At 53.1% G+C, this 23,694-nt stretch overlaps 1 protein-coding gene across 1 annotated transcript in view; it reads right to left on the bottom strand.

Moving 5' to 3' along the window:
* The window catches only part of STX12 (syntaxin 12), a 44,532-nt gene extending 39,390 nt beyond the window's left edge, over positions 1-5,142 (bottom strand). The window contains exon 1 of the mRNA XM_074976421.1: positions 4,968-5,142. Coding sequence (XP_074832522.1) covers positions 4,968-5,088 — 121 coding nt within the window. The 5' untranslated portion in view covers positions 5,089-5,142. The remainder of the gene's footprint in view (positions 1-4,967) is intronic.
* Between the last annotated feature and the right edge of the window lie 18,552 nt (positions 5,143-23,694).

Genomic DNA, 23,694 nt, shown 5'->3' with positions numbered 1-23,694 from the left:
CATGACAGAAAAACTCTTGTGATGGGTCACAAGTGCAATGTGTTTTGGGGAAAGATAAGAACGGCCATACTGGGTCAGACCAAAGGTCCATCTAGCCCAGTATCCTGTCTGCCGACAGTAGCGAATGCCAGGTACCCCACAGGAGGTGAACCGAAGACAATGATAAAGCCATTTGCCTCCTGCCGTCTACCTCCCACCATCGACAAAAGGCCAGGCACCATACCTTACCCCTTGCTAATAGCCATCTATGGACCTAACCTCCAAATATTTATCAAGCTCTTTTTTAAACTCTGTTGGAGTCCTGGCCTTCACAGCGTCCTCTGGTAAGGAATTCCACAGCTTGACTGTGCGCTGTGGAAAGGAAAAAAAAACAAAAAAAACCCAAACAAACCTCTTTTATTAGTTTTGAACCTGCTACCCATTAATTTCATTTGGTGTCCTCTTGTTCTTATATTATGGGAACAAGTAAATAACTTTTCTGTATTCACTTTCTCCATGCCATTCATGATTTTATATACCTCTGTCATATCGCCCCTCAGTCTCCTCTTTTCTAGACTGAAACGTCCCAGTCTCTCTAGCCTCTCCTCATATGGGACCCGTTCCAAACCTTTAATCATTTTAGTTGCCCTTTTCTGAATCTTTTCTAACGCCAATATATCTCTTTTGAGGTGAGGAGACTACATCTGTGGGTGTACCATAGTTTTATATAGGGGAAGTAAGACATTCTTCATCTTATTTTCTATCACTTTTTTAATTATTCCTAACATCCTATTTGCTTTACTGACTGCCGCTACGCACTGCATGGATGTTTTCAGAGAACTATCCACCAATATTCCAAGATCCCTTTCCTGATCTGTTGTAACTAAATTTGCCCCCATCATATTATATGTACAATTCGGGTTATTCTTCCCCAATGTGCATTACCTTACACTTACCCACATTAAATTTAATTTGCCATTTTGTTGCCCAATCATTCAGTTTGCTGAGATCTCTTTGAAGTTCTTCAGAGTCTGCTTTGGTTTTGACTATCCTGAACAGTTTGGTGTCATCTGCAAACTTTGCCACCTCACGGCTTACCCCTTTCTCTAGATCATTGACGAATAAGTTGAACAAGATTGGTCCCAGGACTAATCCTTGGGGAATACCACTAGTTACCCCCTTCCATTGTGAAAATTTACCATTTATTCCTACCCTGTGTTTCCTGTCTTTTAACCAGTTCCCAATCCATGAAAGGATCTTTCCTCCTATCTCATGACCACCCAATTTACATAAGAGCCTTTGGGTGAGGGACCTTGTCAAAGGATTTCTGGAAATCTAAGTATACTGCGTCTACAGGATCCCTCCCCGTCTGCATGCTTGTTAACACCTTCAAAAAACTTTAATAGATTAGTAAGACAACTTCCCTTTACAGAAACCATATTGACTTTTGCTCAACAAATCATGTTCCTCTACTTGTCTGACAATTTTATTCTTTACTATTGTTTCTACTAATTTGCCCGGTACTGACATTAGACGTACCAGTCTTATAATTGCTAGGGTCTCCTTTAGAGCCCTTTTTAAATATTGGTGTTATATTAGCTGTCTTCCAATCACTGAGTACTGAAGCTGATTTAAAGGATAGGTTACAAGCCACCGTTAATAGTTCTGCAATTTTACATTTGAGTTCTTTCAGAACCCTTGGGTGAATACCATCCAGTCCTGGAGATCTGTGACTGTTTAGCTTATCAATTAGTTCCAAAAACTCCTCTAATGATACTTAAATCTGAGGAATTGTCCCAGATTGGTCACCCATAAAGGATGGCTCAGATTTGGGCATCTCTCTAACATCCTCAGCCGTGAAGACTGAAGCAAAGAAATCATTTAGTTTTTCCACAATGGCATTATCTTCCTTGATTGCTCCTTTTATGTCTCTATCGTCCAGGGGTCCCACTGCTTTTTTAGCAGGCTTCCTCCCTCTAATGTATTTAAAAAACATTTTACTATTGTTTTTTGAATTTATGGCTAACTGTTCCTCAAAAATCTTTTTTGGCTTTTCTTATTACATTTTTACATTTAATTTGGCAGTGTTTATGTTCCTGTCTATTTTGATCACTAGGATTTGACTTCCACTTTTAAAAAGATGCCTTTTTATCTCTCACTGCCTCTTCTACATTGTTGTTAAGCCATGGTGGCTCTTTTTTAGGTCTCTTACTGTGTTTTTTAATTTGGGGGTATACATTTAAGTCGGGCCTCTAATATGGTATCTTTGAAAAGTTTCCATGCAGCTTGCAGGGATTTTACTCTAGTTATTCTACCTTTTAATTTCTCTTTAACTAACCTCCTCATTTTTGTGTAATTCCCCTTTTTGAAATTAAATACCAGAATGTTGGACTGTTGCGGTGTTCTTCCCAACACAGGAATATTAAATGTTATTATGTTATGGTCACTATTTCCAGCAGTCCTGTAATAGTTACCTCTTGGACCAGATCTTGTGTTCCACTCAGTACTAAATCAAGAATTGCCTCTCCCCTTGTGGGTTCTTGTACCAGCTGCTCCAAGAAGCTATCATTTAAGGCATCAATAAATTCTCTCTCTGAATCACTTCCTGAGGTGACACTTACCCAGTCAATATGGGGATAATTGAAATCCCCCATTATTAGTGAGTTTTTATCATCTTGATAGCCTCTCTAATCTCCCTTATCATTTCAGCATCACTATCACTGTCCTGGTCAGGTGGTCGATAATATATCCCTAGCGCTATATTCCCATCAGAGGAAGGAACTGCTATCCATAGTGATTCTATTGAACATTTTCATTCATTTAGGATTTTTATTTCATTTGATTCTATATCATCAGAACAGCCTTCAGAGCGACAGAAAGCTTTCAGATAGCACTCTGATCATCTGTGTCAAAGTCAAGAAAGGTTGTGCATGAAATATCTTCTGTTTGAAGCCCACTAATGGGGAAAATTAAGTTATCTACTCAAAGCACTTTTTGTCTAAAGTAAGCAAAATGACAGTAATTTCTCTCTTACAGTAGCACTGGGCATTTATATCAATAGGGGGACTCAAGTGTCATTTCTAAGTGGATGACGCTCTTTTATTTTATTAAGACATTTGGCAAACATTTATGCCTTGACTATTTAGAGAAATCTGTGTGTTTGTCTCATTTATATCATGTTTGCGCACTAATCAGGTGTAATGATACAAGGGGCAAACAGGAACAGGAGTCTGTGCTGTGTCACTCACGGGCCAGGAGAAGAATTAAAGCAAGGCAACAAGAGAAGAGAAAGAGGTGGATAGGTAGGGAAGAGGGGGACAGAACAAAAGCAAATAACACACTATTTTTGTCTTACAGACATGAACTGATCTCAGGAGGCTTGTCACCTGAATCACACCATCCCTACATAGGCTAATGGCTCAATCCCCAACCCTTACTAAAGACACTTGGGCTTGTAAGTGATTCTGTGCAGAGAATGCATTGTACAAACACAATATTTACAGCACTTCATGGCTGAATCCTGAGTTGGTCATCTGGATACTGTCGGTATAATCCTACAAACCCATTTGCAAGATCAGTCCATAAGTTTGTGCAATATTCTGCTGTTGTAGAATTCGCTTGAGAGACCTGTGATCTTGCACAAGGAGGAGAAAGTTTTGAGACATCAGTTTCTCCTTCTCTGCTGGCCCCCAGCAGTTGTCTTTTTCCACATTTGTAAACTAAACTGATTGAGTTGAGGGGTCTACAATTTCTAGTGGTACAGCATGAATCTCTCTAGCTCAGTCTGGCAACATCTGTGCTCTGGAACATTATTTTAGTTAGCCAATACCCATTTATCAGGGGTGTGGCCAAGTTTCCCACAGTCCCATAAAGTTTGTTTGCAGCCACCAGTCCTGGCTCTCAGTGGTCTGTGTGAGCATTAGCTGTAATTTACCTCTAAAATGTCTTTTAAGAGCAAAATAAGCAGTCATAGTGTTGATAATGCTGCTAGACAATACTGACCTCCTGTTCCTGTTTGGAACGGGTCAAGTGCCCAGGTTGCCAGACTAGAGCATGTCAACTTGTACTTAATGAAGAGAATTGTAAGCACGTTTATTTCACTTTAACTAAATAATTAAAAATATCAGTGACAATTAAGAAGTGCAGCTGGATACGGCAAGTCTTCAGTGGTCCCATGGGTGGAATTGAAGCAGAGATAACGGAGGGAAACCAGGGCTGAATATCCAGGAAAAGAAGTCCTTAGTGGAAGTCAGGGACAGACTAGCTGATGTTAAGGGATTGCCAGCAACTGCAGTAACATAGATGGGTCAAAACAAAAAAAGCAGTAAAGCAGCACTTTAAAGACTGACAAAATAAAAGTGCTTTAAAGTGGTACTTGACTGCTGTTTTGTTCCGATAGGATGTAGACTCGCAGGGCGCTCTCTCTCTCTTACTAACCACAGATGGGTCAGCGACAAAGCACGCTGATGAACAACCAGGGAGCTGCCGTGCCCCGTGTTCAGTTACTTCGGGTTCCCTAGATACCCGATGTCCAAGACGCCAGCAGGAGCTCCGCTGCAGACAAGTGACTGCCCAGTCGGAAAGGCGGGAGCCCAGTCAGTGACCGGGGGGGGGGGGGACTGGGAGGCGCAGCCTGACGCCGTTCACGGCTGCCCACCCGGCCAGGAGGGGGAGAGCAGCGGCGCCCACAGGCAGACTGGAGCCCGGCGGAGCAGCAGCCGGGGAGCGGGAGGAAGACTTACGGAGGGGGGGTGCGGCCCCGCCGGGAAGGGATGTCACGGGAGCCCCGTGCGGCTCGGACGCGGGGCGAGGAGCCGGCAGGGGGAAGCCCAAGTCCGGCCGTGGTGCGCGGCGAGGGGCGGAACCGAGAAAAGGCCGTGCCGCGTCCCTCCCCGGGCCGTGACCCGAGCCAGGCCCCGGGCAGGGCCCCTCCCCCCGAGCCGAGCCGAGCCGAGCCGAGCCGAGCCGCCCCGGCCGGCATCACTCACTGCACTGGGCGATGCGCTGCACGTTGCCGCTGCATGTCTGGACGATGCCCCCGAAGTCCCGGGGCGGCAGCTGCCGCAGAGGCCCCGCGGGCCGGCCCGCGTCCGAGGGGCCGAAGGACATGGCGGGGCCGGGCAGCCGGGAGCGCAGCTCAACTGGTCAGAACGCCGCCGCACCCACTGCGCAGGCGCACTACCGACCGGCCCCCAGGCGGCGCAGGCGCGCTCGTTGCCTCCCTCTTCCACAGCGAGCAAAAGGGCACTTGGTCGCCATGGTTACGGATCATGGCAGGAGGGGAGGACAGAGCTCGCCTTGCTCCGCCCCCTGGCGGGGCGGGCTCTCAGCCCTCGAACTGCGCCTGCGCTGCGGCGGGCGTGCTCTGGGGACGGGGGTGAGGCAAAAGGAAGGGCAGGCTGCGGGGGAGGGGCACAAACGCGGGGCTGCGACGGCATGTGAAGCCCCGCCCCCACCGCGAGCCGGGCCCCGCCCCGCCGCGCCCCGCCGCGAGCCGGGCCAAGCCGCGGGCCGCAGGGCTTGGAGCGAGCCGCTGCCTGCGTGGGGGAGGATGCGCAGGGCCGGGCTCCTGCCTTGCGTGCTGCTGTGGCCCCTGTTCTAGTCACCCCCATCCTGTCCCCGCCTCCACGGCCGTGCCAATGGGAGGTGTCTCTGGGTAGCGCCCCCGAGACAGGTCCTTCCCCATCCTGCCCCCCCGCGGTCAGCCTGCACGGCCGTCACGTGGGGTTTGTCTCCCCTCAGCCCCCCGCATCCAGCCGCGGCGCGACACAAGTGGCAGCCGGCGCCGCTGCGCTGCACCTGCCCGCCCACTGAGCCCCATTCCCCCGTGGGTGGCTGGGAGCAGTGGCTGGTTTCTGCCGCCACGGGAGAAGCAGACTTAGGGGAGCCCCGAGGGCACGGCGGAGTGTAGCAGGCTGCCGCTCGCGGCCTGCGGTGAGTGCTGGAGGAGGGGGAGCCAAGGGGAACCAATCCCCTGCTGCTGCACCTGCCTGCCCCCCTCAACTCCCCAGGCTGCTGCTCTGGTCAGTTTCCGGCCCTGCAAGGGGAGGGGAGCCGGGAGCCAGGCTGCCACTTGGTTCCCAGCTCCCTGCAGCATGCACGACCTGGGAAACTGACCAGCCCACCGGGCCGATCAGTTTCCTGGCTGCTTCTCCCTGCCTTCCCCCAGCTGCTCGGCTGTCAGTCCAACAGCCATGCTGCTGGGGGTAGACAAGGCGAAGGGGCTGTTTGCCTGCCTAGCTGCTTGCAGTTGTGGGCAGCCAGGCAGGCTGACAGCCACAGAGCAGCTTCAAATTGTGCTTAACTCCAGGGTTTACTGTATCCCACATGGGGTACTCCTTCATGCTGAGTCCACACAGACTGAGTCCAGTCAGTGGTTGAAAAGGCAGGTGCCTAAGCATTCGGTGACAGAATCACTGGAATATAATAGTCACTTGAGATCCTGTATCAAGCACGGCTCTACATTCCATCTGTTCTATCTTCATGGTGACCTCTGCTCGCGGCCCAATCAGTCCCTGTGGGATTGCAGTGGGTCTGTCTCTTCTAGAGGAGCCATCAATTTCTGAGGGTTTAGGCTGCTCTTTTCCCAAACCCTATGGCTGTTTCCCAGCTTTTCCTGGGTGATCCTCAGCTTTTGGTACACCAGTGCTGGATTTTCCTTATTCTGACATGTTGCAGCAGTGTGTCCATCCTGGCCGCATGTGTAGCAGGAGGATCATCCTTTCCTTTGCTGACCAGTGAAGGTAGTTGTTCTGAGGCTGGTCTTTTGGACCACCACTGCTGGCTGTTCTTCCAGTCCTGGTGTCTGAGCTGGGCATACAGTGCCCGACTGCTCAGCCATGTGTGCCATCAGATATTTCATTTGCTGACCCAGTTCCTCTCCACTGTTCACCGTCAGTGCCTTTGGTGGTCGAGAGAGGGCTGTACTGCCAAGTTTGGGGAGGTGACCCAGACCTCACTGGCAGCCTCTCTCTCTTCCTGGATCTCTTTTATTAGCTGAGAAGAGCTTGGTGGACTTGCCAGTCATGCTCTTAACTGAAGGTGGAGTAGAATTGGGTGTTGGTATTGGGCTCGCCTCACAATTTGGGCCACTCTAACTCAATCCATTTGCTCTGCTTTGACAGCTCCCTTCATGATGACCTTCTGCACTAATTTTTCCAACCTCTGGATGTAGGCTGATGCCTTTTCACCCTTCTGTTGTTGGGTATTAAGGAACTTACAGTAAACATCCTCTAAACCGTCTGTCCCCACAAGGGCATGGCCGAAGGTTTCTAGGCAGTCATTCACAATAATCCCCGGTATCGGGGCCTCACCCCCCAGAGAATAAATTTAACCTGAGGTATGAACTATACTCAGGATGAGGTTGCACAATGTTTCCCAGTGCTTGCCATAAAGCTTTGGCCCATTCATCAGCAGAAACCACTAAGCTCGACATCTGCCACACTCTCCATCTCATGCCAATCAGGCTGTCATTTTCTCTTCACCCCCAGCATTTGAGTCAGGGCCTATTGCTGGGCCCTGGTGACTGCAATTTTCCATTTGCCACTGGGAGTTTTTATCTCACTTGGAACCTGCAAAGAATCCACAGCCACTGGCACTGCACATAACGCCACAAAAACCTTGTCCTCCTCTTAAGGTCTGTGCCCATGCATGCAACAGTTCATTAGAGAGTCAATGGCTTTTGTTAGAATGGCCTCAACCAAACTCTCCGCAACAGTCTCAGGTATCCCTAATAGCAATAGACAATTCCTAGGATCAATACTCAGCTCCTCACACCTGCCTTCTAGCATGTGGACAGCCATTATGCAAACTCCAACTTATCCTTCAATAACAAGACTGCTCTCCACAGTGGTCTATACAGATGTGCTTGCAAGGGGTACTATCCAGCGACAGGATCCCAGATAAGCCCCTATTTATGTAACCTTTCTATTACTGGCGGGTGACTTCCAGAAGGGCCAGGTTCAGTTCCTAGGGGTTTTCTTTCAATAATGCAACCAACCAGCTCAAGTGCCCACCCAGTAACCTAAGACAATCTCACCCCACCTGCTGGGTGCCTGTAAAGGCAGTTCTTCTCCTCTGTCAAGCACACAGTCTGAGATAGAACCATCTTGTTCAATAATGGTATCCTAACATAAATCTACACAGTGGCATATGGAATATGCCTCAGTAAAGGAGAGGTAGACCACCCATTAAGCAAGGCACTGACCCCAGAGTCTGCTGAGCCATGTATTTATCTACGCACCCCAACAGAGTCTATGTCTAACACGGAGCTGTGCTGCTGGCAGTGTGATGCAAAGCAGCAGTCTCAAAAATACAAATGGCTGCTCATTTGGATTTTCGTGTGGCTAATTTGCATAGTCACTCAAGATTGCCCTGCCGGCAAAGGCTGCTGCCAGCAGAAAACAAGCCGTGTAGACAGTTCTGCTGGCAAAACCCCCCTTTGCCAGCAGCCCCTTATGCCGGGAAAAAGTCAGGCAGCAGCCTCTGCTGGCAGGGCAATCTCACGTGACTGTGCAAATTAGTTACATAAATACGCAAATGAGCATCCATTTTCAAGATCGCTCCTTTACATCACGCTGACAGCAGCATGGTTCCATGTAGATGCAGCCTTAGCCTGTACCTCCGCTCATGGTCTGTACCAACCCAGAGTTCTTGCTGCACCAGGGCAGGATCACCTGCCGGCTGCCTGCTGCATTATGGGTTTTGCTCAGCTCTCCACGGCTTCAGCTGCTGGTGATAAGTGCAGGCTAACTCACGCTGGAGGGAAAATTGTAAGCTACTCTGTTGCCTTCCTAGCACCTAAATTGTATCCCCTCCATTGTATGGAAAGCCTGAGTGTCACACAAGACCAGCACCAGAAAGGACCTGGGTGCCATGGAGTTGCCAGCCTTAGCTCAGGTGCCATGGCCATGAGCCAAGTCCTGAAACCAAAAACCAGCTCCAGATCAGCCCTGCCTCACAACGCATCCGTGTCCTTCTGATCTCTAGCCCAGGTGTTAGAGCACTCAAGGAGGATGCGAGAGACCTGAGCGGCGATCCAGTGCCCCAGTGTCTCTTTCCTCCCTGCATGAATGCCCGAGGCACTGGGCTAGGAGCTATTTTAGGGTCTTTCTCAGTCTCTGCTGTTGAAACTGTTCCACATTGGAATGGCCTGAGGCTGCTGAACCTCCCTGCAGGGCGCAGGTCTGTCAGTGGTGGCTGTGTGACTCCAGGAAAGAGGCTAACTTGGGCTGGTTCAGAACCTGGTTTGCTTGAATAGCAATCCTGCCACAGAGGACACTACAGACCTGAAGAGCCCTGACTCTTTGCCCAGGGCCCAAAGAGCTGCCTCTTGCTCACTGGCTTGAATTGGAACTGCTTAAGCCTTTGTACTGAGGGTATTTGCAACATTTCCCTTTCCCAGCTCCGGTCGAAACCTTCCAAGAACCATGAGCCTGAAAGGGACCCACAATGCCGAGCAACTGGTGCACCTACAGGGTGTGCCTCTGGGATGTGACACACTGGATCTGTTATTGCCCCCTCCAGGTTCAGTAATAACCTTACAGCAATGATCAGAACCTGAAATAGCCTGGGCTGGTCCTCTGCCCCTCCCACATGCTCAGCCATCCACACAAGCAGCCCAGCTGTATGTAGAAGAATGATTTTCAGGTCACTTGTTCCCAACTCCATTTTCAGTGTCTTTGGCTAGACCTTAACATGCTGGGTCTCCACCAGCAAATCAGGCAAAGGGACACCCCATTTTCTCAGTGCAGACCTGGAAACAGGGATGGCGAGAACTAGCACCAGCCGTTTGGGAACTATTCCCAGCACCCTCACTCCACTCACAACATTGAGGACATCTTGTCTTGTGTCTCTATTGCCTTCCCTGGTCCTCTGGATTTGGAGGCAAGATTGTGTTTCATCAACAGCCACCAAGGGGCAGCAGCGTGCTGGGAAAAGTTCAGGGGCTCAGGGGGTGGGGGGAGCTTGTACTGAGTTGTTTGTACAGGCACTTCCTTCCTTTGTTTTGCACTTGTGCTAGCTAGCTACAGAGCACCACTGTTGGTTATGAGTACATACATCTGATAAGCTGTCAGTGTCAAAATCCCCTGCCCCAGCTACAAGTAGGGAACTTGTCTTCCAAGCAGAGCTTGAGCACCAAAGAAAACACTGCTCTGTCCAGGTCTGTCAGTCTGTCTATCTGGGGACTAACCACTGCAAAGCAAGCAAAAGACTCTCTGTGGATGCTGTGGTTGCAAAAACAGCCACTTCCTGGCTATTCCCAGCCACGCTGATCTAGCCACTCATGGTCTTCAAGCTTGGTCAGTGCACTGCAACCTATTAGGGCAGCATCAGCGGGTGTAACACTCAGACTGTTCAAATGCAGCTCTGCAGCTACTTAGCACTGCAAGTCCCTGAAAGCATGTACCTGTGCTGCTGTGCTCCTTCTACTGCCTCCCCATTGAGCTCTGAGTCAGACTCCAGGCCTGGCGACTAGGAATGGGCCAAGCAACCTAGGGGGCTGTTGAGCACTCTGTGACTATAACTAGCCTCAACAAGTGTGCATCTCTGGAGCACCTCGAGCTGGTTCTGGACTGGGTCGCACCTTTCCCTGCCTTTGGGATCAAACGAAGCATATTCCTGCAAGGCTTCTCTGCAATAAAGGCTCACTCAAGGGGATTTCCCCATGGCTGAGGCCTGGGGACTGAGAGAACCAGAGGGCCACTGAGTTCCATTAGGATGTTGCAGGTGCTGGCTAGCTAGGTTCACACAGGAGCTAGTTTAACAAGGGCTAAAGGGGGGGCAGAGCAGGTTTCTGTAGGCTTTCCTGGCTTGGGGTAGTCTGGCTGCTGGAGCAAGTGGCGTTGTATTGGGGCTGCTGACTTCTTCCAGCTCTGCTGTTCCGTGTGGCCTGGAGCTAATCATTTCCCCACCCTGTGTCTCCAGCTGCCCACCTGGAGCTGACCAGAGCACCCTGCCTGCTGGGCGTGCTGCTCACAGTTGTGAAGCACAGGAGGAGGCTGTCCAGCAGCGCCCAGGGTCACTGGTCTGACACTGGTCTGCCAGGGCTTCTGCTCCGCTCAGCCTTGGCCCTTGCCAGATGACAAACCCCTGTAGCTCTTGCGTAACTTGGAGGCCAGCAGAGCTGAATGCAACAACCAGGGGGGCAGGGAGCTCTGATGTTGTGTTTTAATGTGTCCTGTGGACTCCCACTTCGTTCTCCTAAGGAGATGGGCTATGTTGCCCCCCGCAGCCCTGGAATTCTTCCCCAGGCTTTGGGGAGGAGTAACTGACTGCCCTGTCCCTCCTGCACTGAGCGTTACACATACCTGCCCCAGTGAACTGGGGGACAAAGTGGCCTTGGGGGGCGCTGGCTGGGTGCATTGCCAACTGACAGGAGCAGGGCTAGTGAACGCTGTTTGTTCTTCACAATGTCCTGTCACGAGAACGGAAAGTGCCTTTTCCTGCCCCAGGTTATTTATAACCAAGAGCTGCCGCCGCCACCACCGCTGCTGCCTTCTCATGCACAGCCAGGAGCACTTGCAAAGTTTACTTCTGTTGCCCTTGAGTCAGCCAGCGCTATTTGGATTTTGGGGAATAAGCTGTTCCTGGCATTCAGTGAGCAAACACAGCTGAGTAATTCTTTGCTGTCAATAAACTCTACTGAATAGCTAATTAAGCCTTAATTAACTATGCCTTCAGCAATGCTCACCCAACGGGGTGTGTGCTGAGGGTTTGCTAGACAGCTTACTCATTTACTGCAGTTATTTGCCATTAACTCCTGGAAGGGCCCCTCCACTTGCCAGCACCACCTAAGACAATCAACCTTGTGCCCCAGGACAATGGCTCTTCTGCCTATTGCACTGGGGGGCTTCCCGAGTGGGGTCCCTCCAACAGCCTGCAGCGTTATCAGGGCTGTCCCTAGCAGGTCTGGTGCCTGCACAGCCCAAGCACCAGCAGCTCCTCCACACTAATCTCCGGGGCCACCTTGCTTGGTGGAAGGAGTGGAGTGAGGGCAGGGTGTGGGTGGAGAAGGGGCAGTGCAGGGCTGGGGCTTAGTGGAAGGGTCAGTGGGGGCTGAGCTAGGGGTGGAGTGAGAGGAGGAGGCGGAGAAGAGGGGTTGTCCTGGGTCCGGCCCCACCGTAGGAACCTTAGGGTAGCGTTGGGTTAGGGTCGCTGGGCGCACCTTGCGCTGGGGCAGCTGCCACTTCGTACACAGCATGCAGCTGCACCCCGCAATTTGGGACGACGAGGAGCGCAGGGCTGGTGGTGCCCCACACAGCTGCGCGCTTTGTGTGTTGTTCTCACGCCGTGGGACATGGACCCATGTATGCACGTGGCGTGTTTGTGCAGATGTATGTGTGTATGCTGTTGCGTTGCTGCACGTACGCATGCTGGGGCCAGGCTGGCACAGACCTGGATGTTGCAGGTGCAGCTCTCTGAAATGGGCTGAAAGTAGAAGCCACCTAGAAAGAGGCCCCCGGCCTGTCTTGGAGTCTGAGTCACTGTGAGCTTGGGGTCCCCTCCACTGACCCACAGGCACCTTCCCTTGCCAAGCCAAGCCAAAGGCCTCACTCTGACCTTCAACAGGACAGAAGCCAGCCCTGCAGGGCCTCCGTCCTGGCCTCCCCAGCCCTGCTGTGTGCTCCACCCATCCCACCCAGGGGAGCCCCAGACAAAGGGCTGCACAGACCTGACCTAGGTCAGCACAAACTGAGCTCTGCAGTCAGAGGCAGCAGGCTTTAGGGGTGGCAGTGTAAGGAGCTGGCTGCCCCAGGCCCCCTCCCCCAACTACCCCAGGCTCCGCCCCTTTTGGGAGTGCATTCCCTCCCCCGCCCCTTGCTCACTGTTCTGAATGCAATGGGAGCGTTACGGCAACTTTAACTCTCCCTCTGGGAAGAACCCGCACTGCAGTGCAAGCCAGAGAAAGTGGTGCCGAGCACACCCCAGTGCGTCACCGCTGTGCTGTGTTTGCTCCATTTGTTCCCTCTGCACGTGGAAGGCGCGACTCACTCATCTCCAGTCGCTGCAGGACTGGTGCGTGCAGCATGGGGCAAGTCTAGGGCTCCGTGTTTCCAAACAGGCACATTTGGTTGAAGGGGCAGGTGGAGTTGAGTCAAACAAAGCTGCCCCTGTGTTACAGAGAATTGAGGAGGGCAAAACTGGTGCCAGAGAGGAAATGCTCACACCCAAGCCGTGGTCACAGGAAAGGGCCAAGCGCTCAGGGCTACCCCATTCTTTGCCCCACCCAAGGCAGAAAGCGAGGGATGCTGAGCTTACCGGCTCCACCTCTGAGACATCAGCGCCCAGCTCTGAGGCAAAAGCTGTGCTAGGGCAAATGTTCTGTGCAAATGGAGGCTGCAGGTCTGTGAGGTGAGGCCACAGAGATCGTTCAGCTCGTGTCTGCTCACTCAGCACTGTGGCCAGAAGGAATAACTGGCAACCAGAGATGTGACCATGGCCAGACCTGGCCCCGCCAAATGCTGGAGCTGGAACTTCTAAAACCCAACGATGCCACTCCCGACTCCAGACGAAGGGAACTTATCACAGGGACTTGCAGTCTCCAGTCCCAGCTTCCAGCTTCTGCGGTGGCAGAGAAAAGTTTTTGCTTCTCCTGTAATCTCTGACAAACATGTCGGCCCTGTTCCAAGTGGGGTCTTGGTGCCTGCGGCTGTTTAAATGCGGGACAAGCAATGGCATGTAGGGACCCAGCTCTGCCCTGAGCCTAGGGCTGAGGGAGATGGGGCTGGAAACCCAGAGGCCCACTCTGCATTTGTTGACTTTGCTGCTTAATCTGCCACTGCTCTCCCGGGAACACCAGCCTCTTGTGTGGCAAACCTGGAGGTCCCCTGCTTTCCTCTCAGTCCCCTGCCTGGGGCTGCTGCCATACAGGGCCACACCTACAGGGAGTGGGGCCTGGAGTAACCCCACTGGGCCCTGCCCCACCTCTTCCTGCTCCAGCCCTCCTCTACCTCTTCCCCAAGCCCTGCCCCAATGTGCCCCCTGCCTCTTCCCATCCCAGCCCACCTTCCCCACTGCCCTCTCCCGTGAGTGACGCGACCCTGGCGCAGGTCGGCAGCAGGGCTCAGGCCACGTCACTCGCAGCAGCAGCAGGAGCTGTGGGAGGTGGAGCGACCCAGCCCCCGGTCTCTCTGCGAGGTACTTGCCTGTGCTGTGCTGCTGCTCAGGAGCACTTCAGAGCGGTGTGCCCACAGCCAGGACTTGGGTTGCTGCCAGGGGTGCACACAGCCCGTGCACATACAAAAAGTTATTTTGTGCATGGATGGAAAAGATGAGAGGGTAAATTACCCAGCAGGCAGCTCTGCTCTGCTCCCCACCTCCCAGCCAGGTCTCAGCTTCACTGCGGCTGTATGTCCAGAGCTGCACAGCCTCCCCGCTGTACCTGCAGCCTGAGTAACCCTGCCCGGGCCGTGCCCAGAAGCCAGCACAAAAGTGGAGATGTTGTCGCTAGACAAGCTCTCTCAAGCTCATGCTGGTTCCCCAGCAGCTACCTGTAACACCCTGTTTCTCATTTCCACTTTGTTCCTACTTTGGGCCTCTGCATTATTGGGGAAGTGCAGAGCAGAAGTGGCTGGTTTCATTGGGACATCAGACAAGGAAGAGCTGAAGGTTCTTGTCAGACAAGAAAAAATGCTTTTTCACTGCTCGCTTTTTGTCTTAGAAGTCCTGAGGCTGTTGCATTTACTCGGCCCTGTCGGAGTTGCAGGTCTCATGGGAGGATGCAGAGCAGTGGATGGGAAATAGTCTCAGTTTTGCAGCCTGAACATAGTTCCTTCAGCTGCCTCTGGGACCTCTCCCTCATCATCCTCAACAACCAGGGGCTCAGCACCCTTTAGTGTCCAATGCCTCCCTCACTATTTCCTTCCTTCTTTCCCTGTCCAGTGCGGAGTGGCCTAGTTGCTGTAGACTAGCTCCACCCCAATCGTCTGTATCATCTACCCCTTCTCTGAGACCTGCTGCAGTTCAATAGGGGTGAGAAAGCAGAGAAACTCAGCCTTGTCTCAGTAGGGAACTGGTGCTCTTCAGAGACTTTAGCCAACTCATTCAGCAAGCAAGTCTAAGATTTACCTGGTGTGGCTGGAGCCTGTTGTATTGGAAAATGAGTTACAGTAAATCTCTTTCATACCCGGCAGCCCCAGGACCACAAGGCTGCTGGATATTCAAATATTCTGGGTAACAGAGAGATACACCTAGCAACACACAGCAGTAAAGAAAGACAAGATTAGATATTATGTAAAAAAAACAAAAATGCATGCAGAGTGCTTTAGTTACCAACAACAACAGTATTATACACTGTAAACCTGTACTGTGTTTGCTGTATGTATTTGTGTTTACTCTTACTATGCTCTACTTATGAAAGCAGTAACTCAAGCTGACATAGTTAAAATGCTGCTTAGCTGAGAGCTCTGGGTGGTAGAATGCTGGATATAAAGCCTTTACAGTAGCTAGTCTAGGGAGACCCCAAGGTATTCAAAAGAGGTGGCAAGTATGTTTTAACCCCCAGTTGTTTTCCTGGACTGAATAACCTGGAGGTGAAAAGCAGAGGCCCTCTCCACTACCCTGTTGTACAGGCAGGAGTGAAAAGTGAAAAACCTGTCCCAGCAGAGGCGAGACTGAGCAGCAGTGTGGGGACGGGGCTGACAAGTGGTGGGGCTGGGGAGAGCAGGATGGGAACTTGTTACTAGGTCACACTGAGAGAACACTGATTGCAGGTGAACAGACAGTGTTGGAATTTGAGGAACTCGGCTGGCATCCCTGCATTTCTGCACATCCCTGGCTTCTCCTGAGAGGGAGGAAATGATCATTGAAGATGAGGGCTGGAAGAGACCTCAGGTCATCTGATAACCTGGGGGTGAAAAGCACAGGCCCTCTCCCCTGCCAGCATTTACTTTCTGGTCCCCTAGCAACACTGCTGTCTCAGTGCAAACAGGACCTGCAGCTTGCACCTGGCACACGAGCAGACCTCTGCACTCCGTCTAGAACCTCCCTTCGAGCTTCCTTCATGCACTGTGCCAAAAGGGCACAAGCCCAGCTCCTCAAAGCAGAACCAGTCCCAAGTAAATCATCCCAGCCAGGGCCTTGTCAAACCTGGCCTTAAAAACCTCTAGGGAGGGAGATTCCACCACCTCTCTAGGCAACGCATTCCAGTGCTTCACCTCCCTCCTGCTGAAATAGTTTTTCCTCATATCCAGCCTCGACCTCACACACTGCAAGCTGAGACCATTGCTCCTTGTTCTGCTGTCTGTCACCACTGAGAACAGCCTGGCTCCGTCCTCCTTGGAACATCCCTTCAGTTAATTGAAGGCTGCTTTCAAATCCCTCTTCACTCTTTTCTTCTATAGACTAAAAAGGCCCACCTTCCTCATAAGCCGTGTGCCCCAGCTCCCACATAATTTTTCTTGACCTCCGCTGGACTTTCTCCCACTTCTCCATGTCCTTTCTGTAGTGGAGGATCCAAAAGAGGATGCAACACTCAGATGTGGCCTCACCAGTGCTGACTTAAGGGGAATAATCACTTCCCTTGATTTCCTGGCAACGATCTATTTAACACAGCCCTTCTCAGCAATACAGGTGCACTGTTCGTTAATATCCAGCTTCTCATACACTGCAGTCCCCTGGTGCTATTCTGCTGAAATGCTGCTTAGCCAGTCTGTCCCCAGCCTGTAGCTGAGTATGGGATTCTTCCATCCTCAGTGCAGGACTCTGCACTTGTCCTCATTGAACCTCATCAGATTTCTTTTGGACCAGTCCTGCAGTTTGTTCAGGTCACTCTGGACCCTACCTTTACTCTCTCCCCCTCCCCCATCTTAGTGTCATCCACAAACTTGCTGAGGGTGCAAACCAAGCCATCATCCAGATCATTAATGAAGATGTTGAACAAATCTGGCCCCAGGACCAATGATATCAGATGCCAAAAGGACATGGAGCGATAGGTCACTACCCGCTGAGCCCAACAATCCAGCCAGCGTTTTATGCACCTTATAAGCTGTGTCTACACGTGCACGCTACTTCGAAGTAGCGGCACTAACTTCGAAATAGCGCCCGTCGCGGCTACACGCATCGGGCGCTATTTCGAAGTTAACTTCGACGTCAGGCGGCGAGACGTCGAAGTCGCTAACCCCATGAGGGCTACGTCTACACGTGAAGCCAACATCGAAATAGCTTATTTCGATGTAGCAACATCGAAATAGGCTATTTCGATGAATAACGTCTACACGTCCTCCAGGGCTGGCAACGTCGATGTTCAACTTCGACGTTGCGCGGCACCACATCGAAATAGGCGCTGCGAGGGTACGTCTACATGCCAAAGTAGCACACATCGAAATAAGGGTGCCAGGCACAGCTGCAGACAGGGTCACAGGGCGGACTCAACAGCAAGCCGCTCCCTTAAAGGGCCCCTCCCAGACACAGTTGCACTAAACAACACAAGATACACAGAGCTGACAACTGGTTGCAGACCCTGTGCCTGCAGCATGGATCCCCAGCTGCCGCAGCAGCAGCCAGAAGCCCTGGGCTAAGGGCTGCTGCCCACGGTGACCATAGAGCCCCGCAGGGGCTGGAGAGAGAGCATCTCTCAACCCCCCAGCTGATGGCTGCCATGGAGGACCCGGCAATTTCGACGTTGCGGAACGTGGATCGTCTACACGGTCCCTACTTCGACGTTGAACATCGAAGTAGGGCGCTATTCCGATCCCCTCATGAGGTTAGCGACTTCGACGTCTCGCCGCCTAACGTCGAAGTTAACTTCGAAATAGCGCCCGACGCGTGTAGCTGCGACGGGCGCTATTTCGAAGTTAGTGCCGCTACTTCGAAGTAGCGTGCACGTGTAGACACGGCTGAGGGGATCGGAATAGCGCCCTACTTTGACGTTCAACGTCGAAGTAGGGACCGTGTAGACGATCCGCGTCCCGCAACGTCGAAATTGCCGGGTCCTCCATGGCGGCCATCAGCTGGGGGGTTGAGAGATGCTCTCTCTCCAGCCCCTGCGGGGCTCTATGGTCACCGTGGGCAGCAGCCCTTAGCCCAGGGCTTCTGGCTGCTGCTGCGGCAGCTGGGGATCCATGCTGCAGGCACGGGGTCTGCAACCAGTTGTCGGCTCTGTGTATCTTGTGTTGTTTAGTGCAACTGTGTCTGGAAGGGGCCCTTTAAGGGAGCGGCTTGCTGTTGAGTCCGCCCTGTGACCTTGTCTGCAGCTGTGCCTGGCACCCTTATTTCGATGTGTGCTACTTTGGCGTGTAGACGTTCCCTCGCAGCGCCTATTTTGATGTGGTGCCGCGCAACATTGAAGTTGAACATCGACGTTGCCAGCCCTGGAGGACGTGTAGATGTTATTCATCGAAATAGCCTATTTCGATGTTGCTACGTCGAAATAAGCTATTTCGATGTTGGCTTCACGTGTAGACGTAGCCATAGTCCATTAATCTAATGCAGACTACTTTAACTTACTGGCAGTATACTGCGGGAGACTGAATCAAAAGTCCAGTTATATCACACTCACAGCTTTCCCCATATCCACAAACAGGTTCCTTATCACAGAAGGCAGTCAGTTGTGACTTGGCCTTGGCGCATCCATGCTGACTGTTACTGATTGCCTTCCTCGCCTCCAAGAGTTTCAGAATAGATTCCTTGAGGGTCCCCTTCATGATTTTCCAGGAACTGATGTGCGGCTGGCAAGTCTGCAACTCCCGTGACCCTCCTTCTTCCCTTTCTACAAGAGGGGCGCTGCAGTCACCTTCTTTCAGTCGTCCAGGACCTCCCCCCATCCCCACACGTTTTCCAAGACAATGGCCAGAGGCTGTGCAATGACATCAGCCAATTCCCTCAGCACCCTTGGGTGCCTCAGATCTGGCCCAGGGATTTGTACATTTCCAACCTGTTCTTTCTCCACTGGGAACTGCCCACCTCCTCCACACACTGTGCTGCATCAGTGAGCTCTTCAGCTTTTCCCACCTCACCTGTCACTAGCTTGCCTGTCCCATTCAGGAGCAGCCCCACACCTTCCAGGACCTTCCTCTGGTTGCTAACCTGCTTGTGGAAACCCTTCTCACTACCCTTCACATCCCTCACTGGCTGCAACTGTGGTATCTATCTGTGGGCAAAATGCTGCTGTTGGGGCACCTGCACCCTGCCCAAGCCTGGGTCTCACCCTCTTCCCACGGAAGTGATAAGGAGTCCTGCCTTTGACTCCATCCAGCCCCCAGGAGTAGTGGGAAAGTAACAGGACAGTTCTGCAGGTGGTCAGAGATGTGTCTGGATTCAGGCCATGCAGAGCATTCTCTGCTGAATTGTTGGAGGTTTCTTGTCTCTTGGTTTTATCCTCCTGGGACTGTTTCCTACTGACCTACGTAGACATTTTCTGCCATGTTTATAAGTGTGAGCTCTGGGAATTTGTTACACCACACAGCTGGGCCAAATGCTCTGGGAGGCTATTAAACTGTTCATTGCCCAGTGCCCCTGAACCTGCAGGTGATGGTCTGAGGACATGGCCTGCAGAACAGCAGCAGATCTACCACTGGGGCACTTGGGAAAGCCCAGCTGGATTCTCTGGGCAAGGGTAAACTAGCAAAAGATTTGGCCCAAGATGCTGAAACATTTCTCAACTCGATTTAACAACCTGCAATTAACGGTCCTTTGTATTTACCGTTGAAACAGGAAGAGCCGAGCTTGGTCCATCCCTTGATGTAGCAACTGTGAGGTAAACAAGCTGTGGCCTACAACCGACCTATGAACTTCATAAACCACATCCTCCTCTCTAGCGTAATGTACCACAAACAAATATCAGCTCCGAAGAGGCATCCTAGAGACATGGACGGTGGAGAAACTCTGTAGTGATGAGTATGGGGTGCTCATTGTGCAGGCTGGGTGTGGAATCCCAAAAAGGGAGGCCTTGGCAAGAACACGAACTAATACTTAGCGATAAAAGTTGAGCCTCACTGTCAATACCTTGGGGTTGCAGAGCAAGGCTTCAGCAACTCAGCCGGGACTAGCTGCATAACAGCAGGTCCTAGAGCACAGTGAATGAGCCATGTGCAGATGCTGTAATATTTCATCTGAATCAGCCAGACTGCTTTACCTATCTGTGGCCTCTCCCCTTCAGTCAAAGAGCAGCCACATTCCCCGAGTCCCACCCAAGTGGAGTCGGGTTGGGGCCTGCAGATGCTGGTATCCTAGAGCAGGCCTGCTGTGGGGAGTACCTGGCCCGTGGCAGCCCCAGCTGACGGACAGCCCCTCGCACTCACCAGCTGGGAAGGTGCAAGCCAGGGTGGGGTTGTGAACACTCATTGGACGTTTCTCTTTCTGACTCCTGCTCCTGCTGAGCCTTTGGTGCCAATATCCAAGGAGAGCTGGAGAGAAAGAAAACATCAAAGCAGGAGGAAGACACAGGAGCTTTCATAGCCTGGCCCAACACTGAGCCACAACACAGGCATGCAGGCAATTGGCTGTACTGTGGCTTTCACTGCTATAGCCACAGACACTCACTGCTTGAGTGCTGGCCAGGTGGCATCTTAGGAGGACGGCTCCTTGCTCCACCCATGTCATGCGGGGTAGTGGCTTCATTGCCCTTGGAATCATGGGTCTGTCAGAGTCACACGTCTTGGGATTTGAGAAATGACTTCCTCGAGGGGCAGCACAAACGACATTAGCTCAATCAGGTGCATCCTTCAGCAGAGCCTCCTGAACCTGCAAGTGCTGCATTCTGCAGCCAGTTCAATCCTGGCTCCCCAGGCCCAGAGCTTGCCCCATGGACACCAGCACCAGTAGAGACATGGGGCCCTGGGGTTGTGAATCAGGGGAAATATGAACCAGTTTAACTCCCTTACTGTGTGTGTTTCCAATGGGGCATTGCAAGTCATTCACAAGAAGAGAACTGAGCTGGTTATTTCACTACACCCTGCAGCTATAACTCTTCAGATTTCACTGGTGTGGAAAAATCACGACTTGTGTGAAAAAAGTAAATAAGGAAAAGTTATTTACTTGTTCCCACAGCACAAGAACTAGGGGGTGGGAGTGTCACCAAATGAAGTTAATAGGTAGTAGGTTTAAAACAAACAAAAGGAGGTTTTTCTTCACACAGCTCACAGCCATCCTGTGGAACTCCTCACCAGGGCTACGTCTACATGTGAAGCCTACATCGAAGTAGTTTATTTTGATGTAGCGACATCGAAATAGGCTATTTCGATGAATAACGTCTACACGTCCTCCAGGGCTGGCAACGTCGATGTTCAACTTCGACGTTGCGCAGCACAACATCGAAATAGGCGCAGCGAGGGAACGTCTACACACCAAAGTAGCACACATCGAAATAGGGATGCCAGGCACAGCTGCAGACAGAGTCACAGGGCGGACTAGCACTTCCGGGGCAACAGCTAGCCGCTCCCTTAGAGGGCCCCTCCCAGGCACACTCAGCCTGCACAGCACGCGGTCTGAGGAGCCATAGGCACACAGACCCCGGGCGCCGCAGTCATGGGCCCCCAGCAGCAGCAGCAGCAGCAGCAGCCAGAGGTCCACCCAGCCCTCCCGGCAGCAGCAGGGCTTGCTCTGCTCCATGCCATGAGGGAGGCAGCTGAGCACCTCCTTGCTACACCAGAGGAGGAGCTGCCCCCAGGGCAGCAGGGCTCAACCCCCAACCCTGCAGCACCCCGCCCCCACCCCCGCCTCACACGCCGGCGGCTGTGGAGCTACCCCACCAGCACCGACTGGTGGGAGCGGCTGGTGCTTGGGGAGTGGGACGACAACCGCTGGCTCAGGAACTTCAGGATGAGCCGGCAGACATTTATGGAGCTGTGCCAGTGGCTCACCCCCGCACTCAGGCACCAGGACACCGCCATGCGGCGTGCACTCACAGTGGAGAAACCGGTCGGCATCGCTGTCTGGAAGCTGGCCACTCCCGACAGCTACCGATCCGTGGGACAGCAGTTTGGTGTCGGCAAGGCCACCGTCGGGGCTGCCCTCATGGAGGTAAGAGAACCCACGGGGGGAGGGCAGGGCTGGGGAGGGGAGGGGAGTCCAGGGCAGGGGAGGGCGGGGGAGGGCAGGGCAGGGCAGAGGAGGGCAGGGCAGGGCGGGGCAGGGCAGGGGAGGGGAGGGCAGGGCAGGGCCACACACACCCTGCTCACCCCTCATTGGTGCTGTCCCATGTGCTTTCCCTGCAGCTTGTGCGTGCCATCAACGCCATGCTCCTGCACAGGCTCGTGAGGCTGGGGGACCCAGATGCCACCATCGCGGCCTTTGCCACCCTGGGCTTCCCCAATTGCTTCGGGGCTCTGGATGGGACTCACATCCCCATCCGCACCCCGCATCACAGTGGAGGATGCTACATGAATCGCAAGGGCTACCATTCTGTGGTCCTCCAGGCCTTGGTGGACAGCCGGGGCCGTTTCCAGGACATTTATGTGGGCTGGCCTGGCAGCACCCACGGTGCCCGGGTTTTCCGGAACTCAGGCCTGTGCCACTGGCTGGAGGCGGGGACCTACATCCCCCAGTGGGAGATCCCTCTGGGGGACACCACCATGCCCCTCTGCGGCATCGCAGATGCGGCATACCCCCTCCGGCCCTGGCTCATGCACCCGTACACGGGCCATCTCTCTGCTAGCCAGGAGCGCTTCAACCAGCGCCTGAACCACGCGCGCCAGGTGGTGGAGCGCTCATTTGGCCGCCTGAAGGGACGCTGGAGATGTCTCCTGACCCGCCTGGATGCGGGCCCCACCAACATCCCCCTGATTGTGGGTGCCTGCTGCGCCCTGCACAATTTGGTGGAGAGCAAGGGGGAGGCCTTTTTTCAGGGCTGGGCTGTGGAGGCCGGCAGGGCTGACGTGCAGCCACCCGCTGCCCCCAGTCGGCAGGTGGACCCCTAAGGGACCCGGGTCCGGGAGGCCCTGCGGGCCCACTTCGATGATGAGGCCGCGGGGTGAACTCTGCCAGGCCCCCCACTGCCCGCCCCTTCCTCCACCACACTCCCTGCCCCAACGCCCACACCATGGAGCACCCAACCGCACCCCCCTCCCACTTTTCCTGGACAAATGACAGCACGCACTTGTGGCTGAACTTAAACTGCTTTTTCTTTTAGAACTATTTTTTTTTAACTATAAATATAAAACAAGAACAAACTATATGCAACATGTGTGGAACCAAAGTAATATGTACAAATAAAACAATAGTAAGAAAAAAGTGTGCTCAGTAATAAAAAGAAAACCAGGGAGGATAAAGGGGAGAACTATTTACATGGGGGGGACGGGGCAAACGGGGGGCACAAAATAATAAGTCCCAACTATATACGGGGGGGGGCCATGTCCCGGGCCCCTCACGCCTAAAGTCCGGCACTGGGTGTGGGCGGCTGCGAGCCCTGCCGCGGCCGCAGCCCTGTCCGGTGCTGGCTGGGGGCGGGGCGGACCGGAAGATATGCCTGGTGAGTCTCAGCTGGCTCCAGGGGTCCCTCGGCACTCCGGCCCTCGGCGGTGGGTGGCGGGGCAATGGCGGACGGGACGGCGATGGGCGGAGCAGCTGGTGGTGCGGCGGGTGGAGCAGGCACGTCGGGCGCTGCGGTGGCTGGCGCGGCATGGGGGGCCAGGTAGTCCACCAGGCAGTTGAAAGTCTCCATGTAGGCCCCCCATGCCTCTTGGCGCCAGGCCAGCGCCCGCTCCTGCAGCTGCAGGTGCTGCTCCGCGACCTCCAGCTGCCGACGGTGGATGGCCAGCAGCTGGGGGTCCGTCGCCG

Source organism: Carettochelys insculpta, chromosome 24 (assembly GCF_033958435.1).
Source record: "Carettochelys insculpta isolate YL-2023 chromosome 24, ASM3395843v1, whole genome shotgun sequence".
Taxonomy (NCBI): Eukaryota; Metazoa; Chordata; order Testudines; family Carettochelyidae; genus Carettochelys; species Carettochelys insculpta.
The sequence above is the reverse complement of the archived record's forward strand: the minus strand, read 5'-3'. Positions and strand labels throughout refer to the sequence as shown.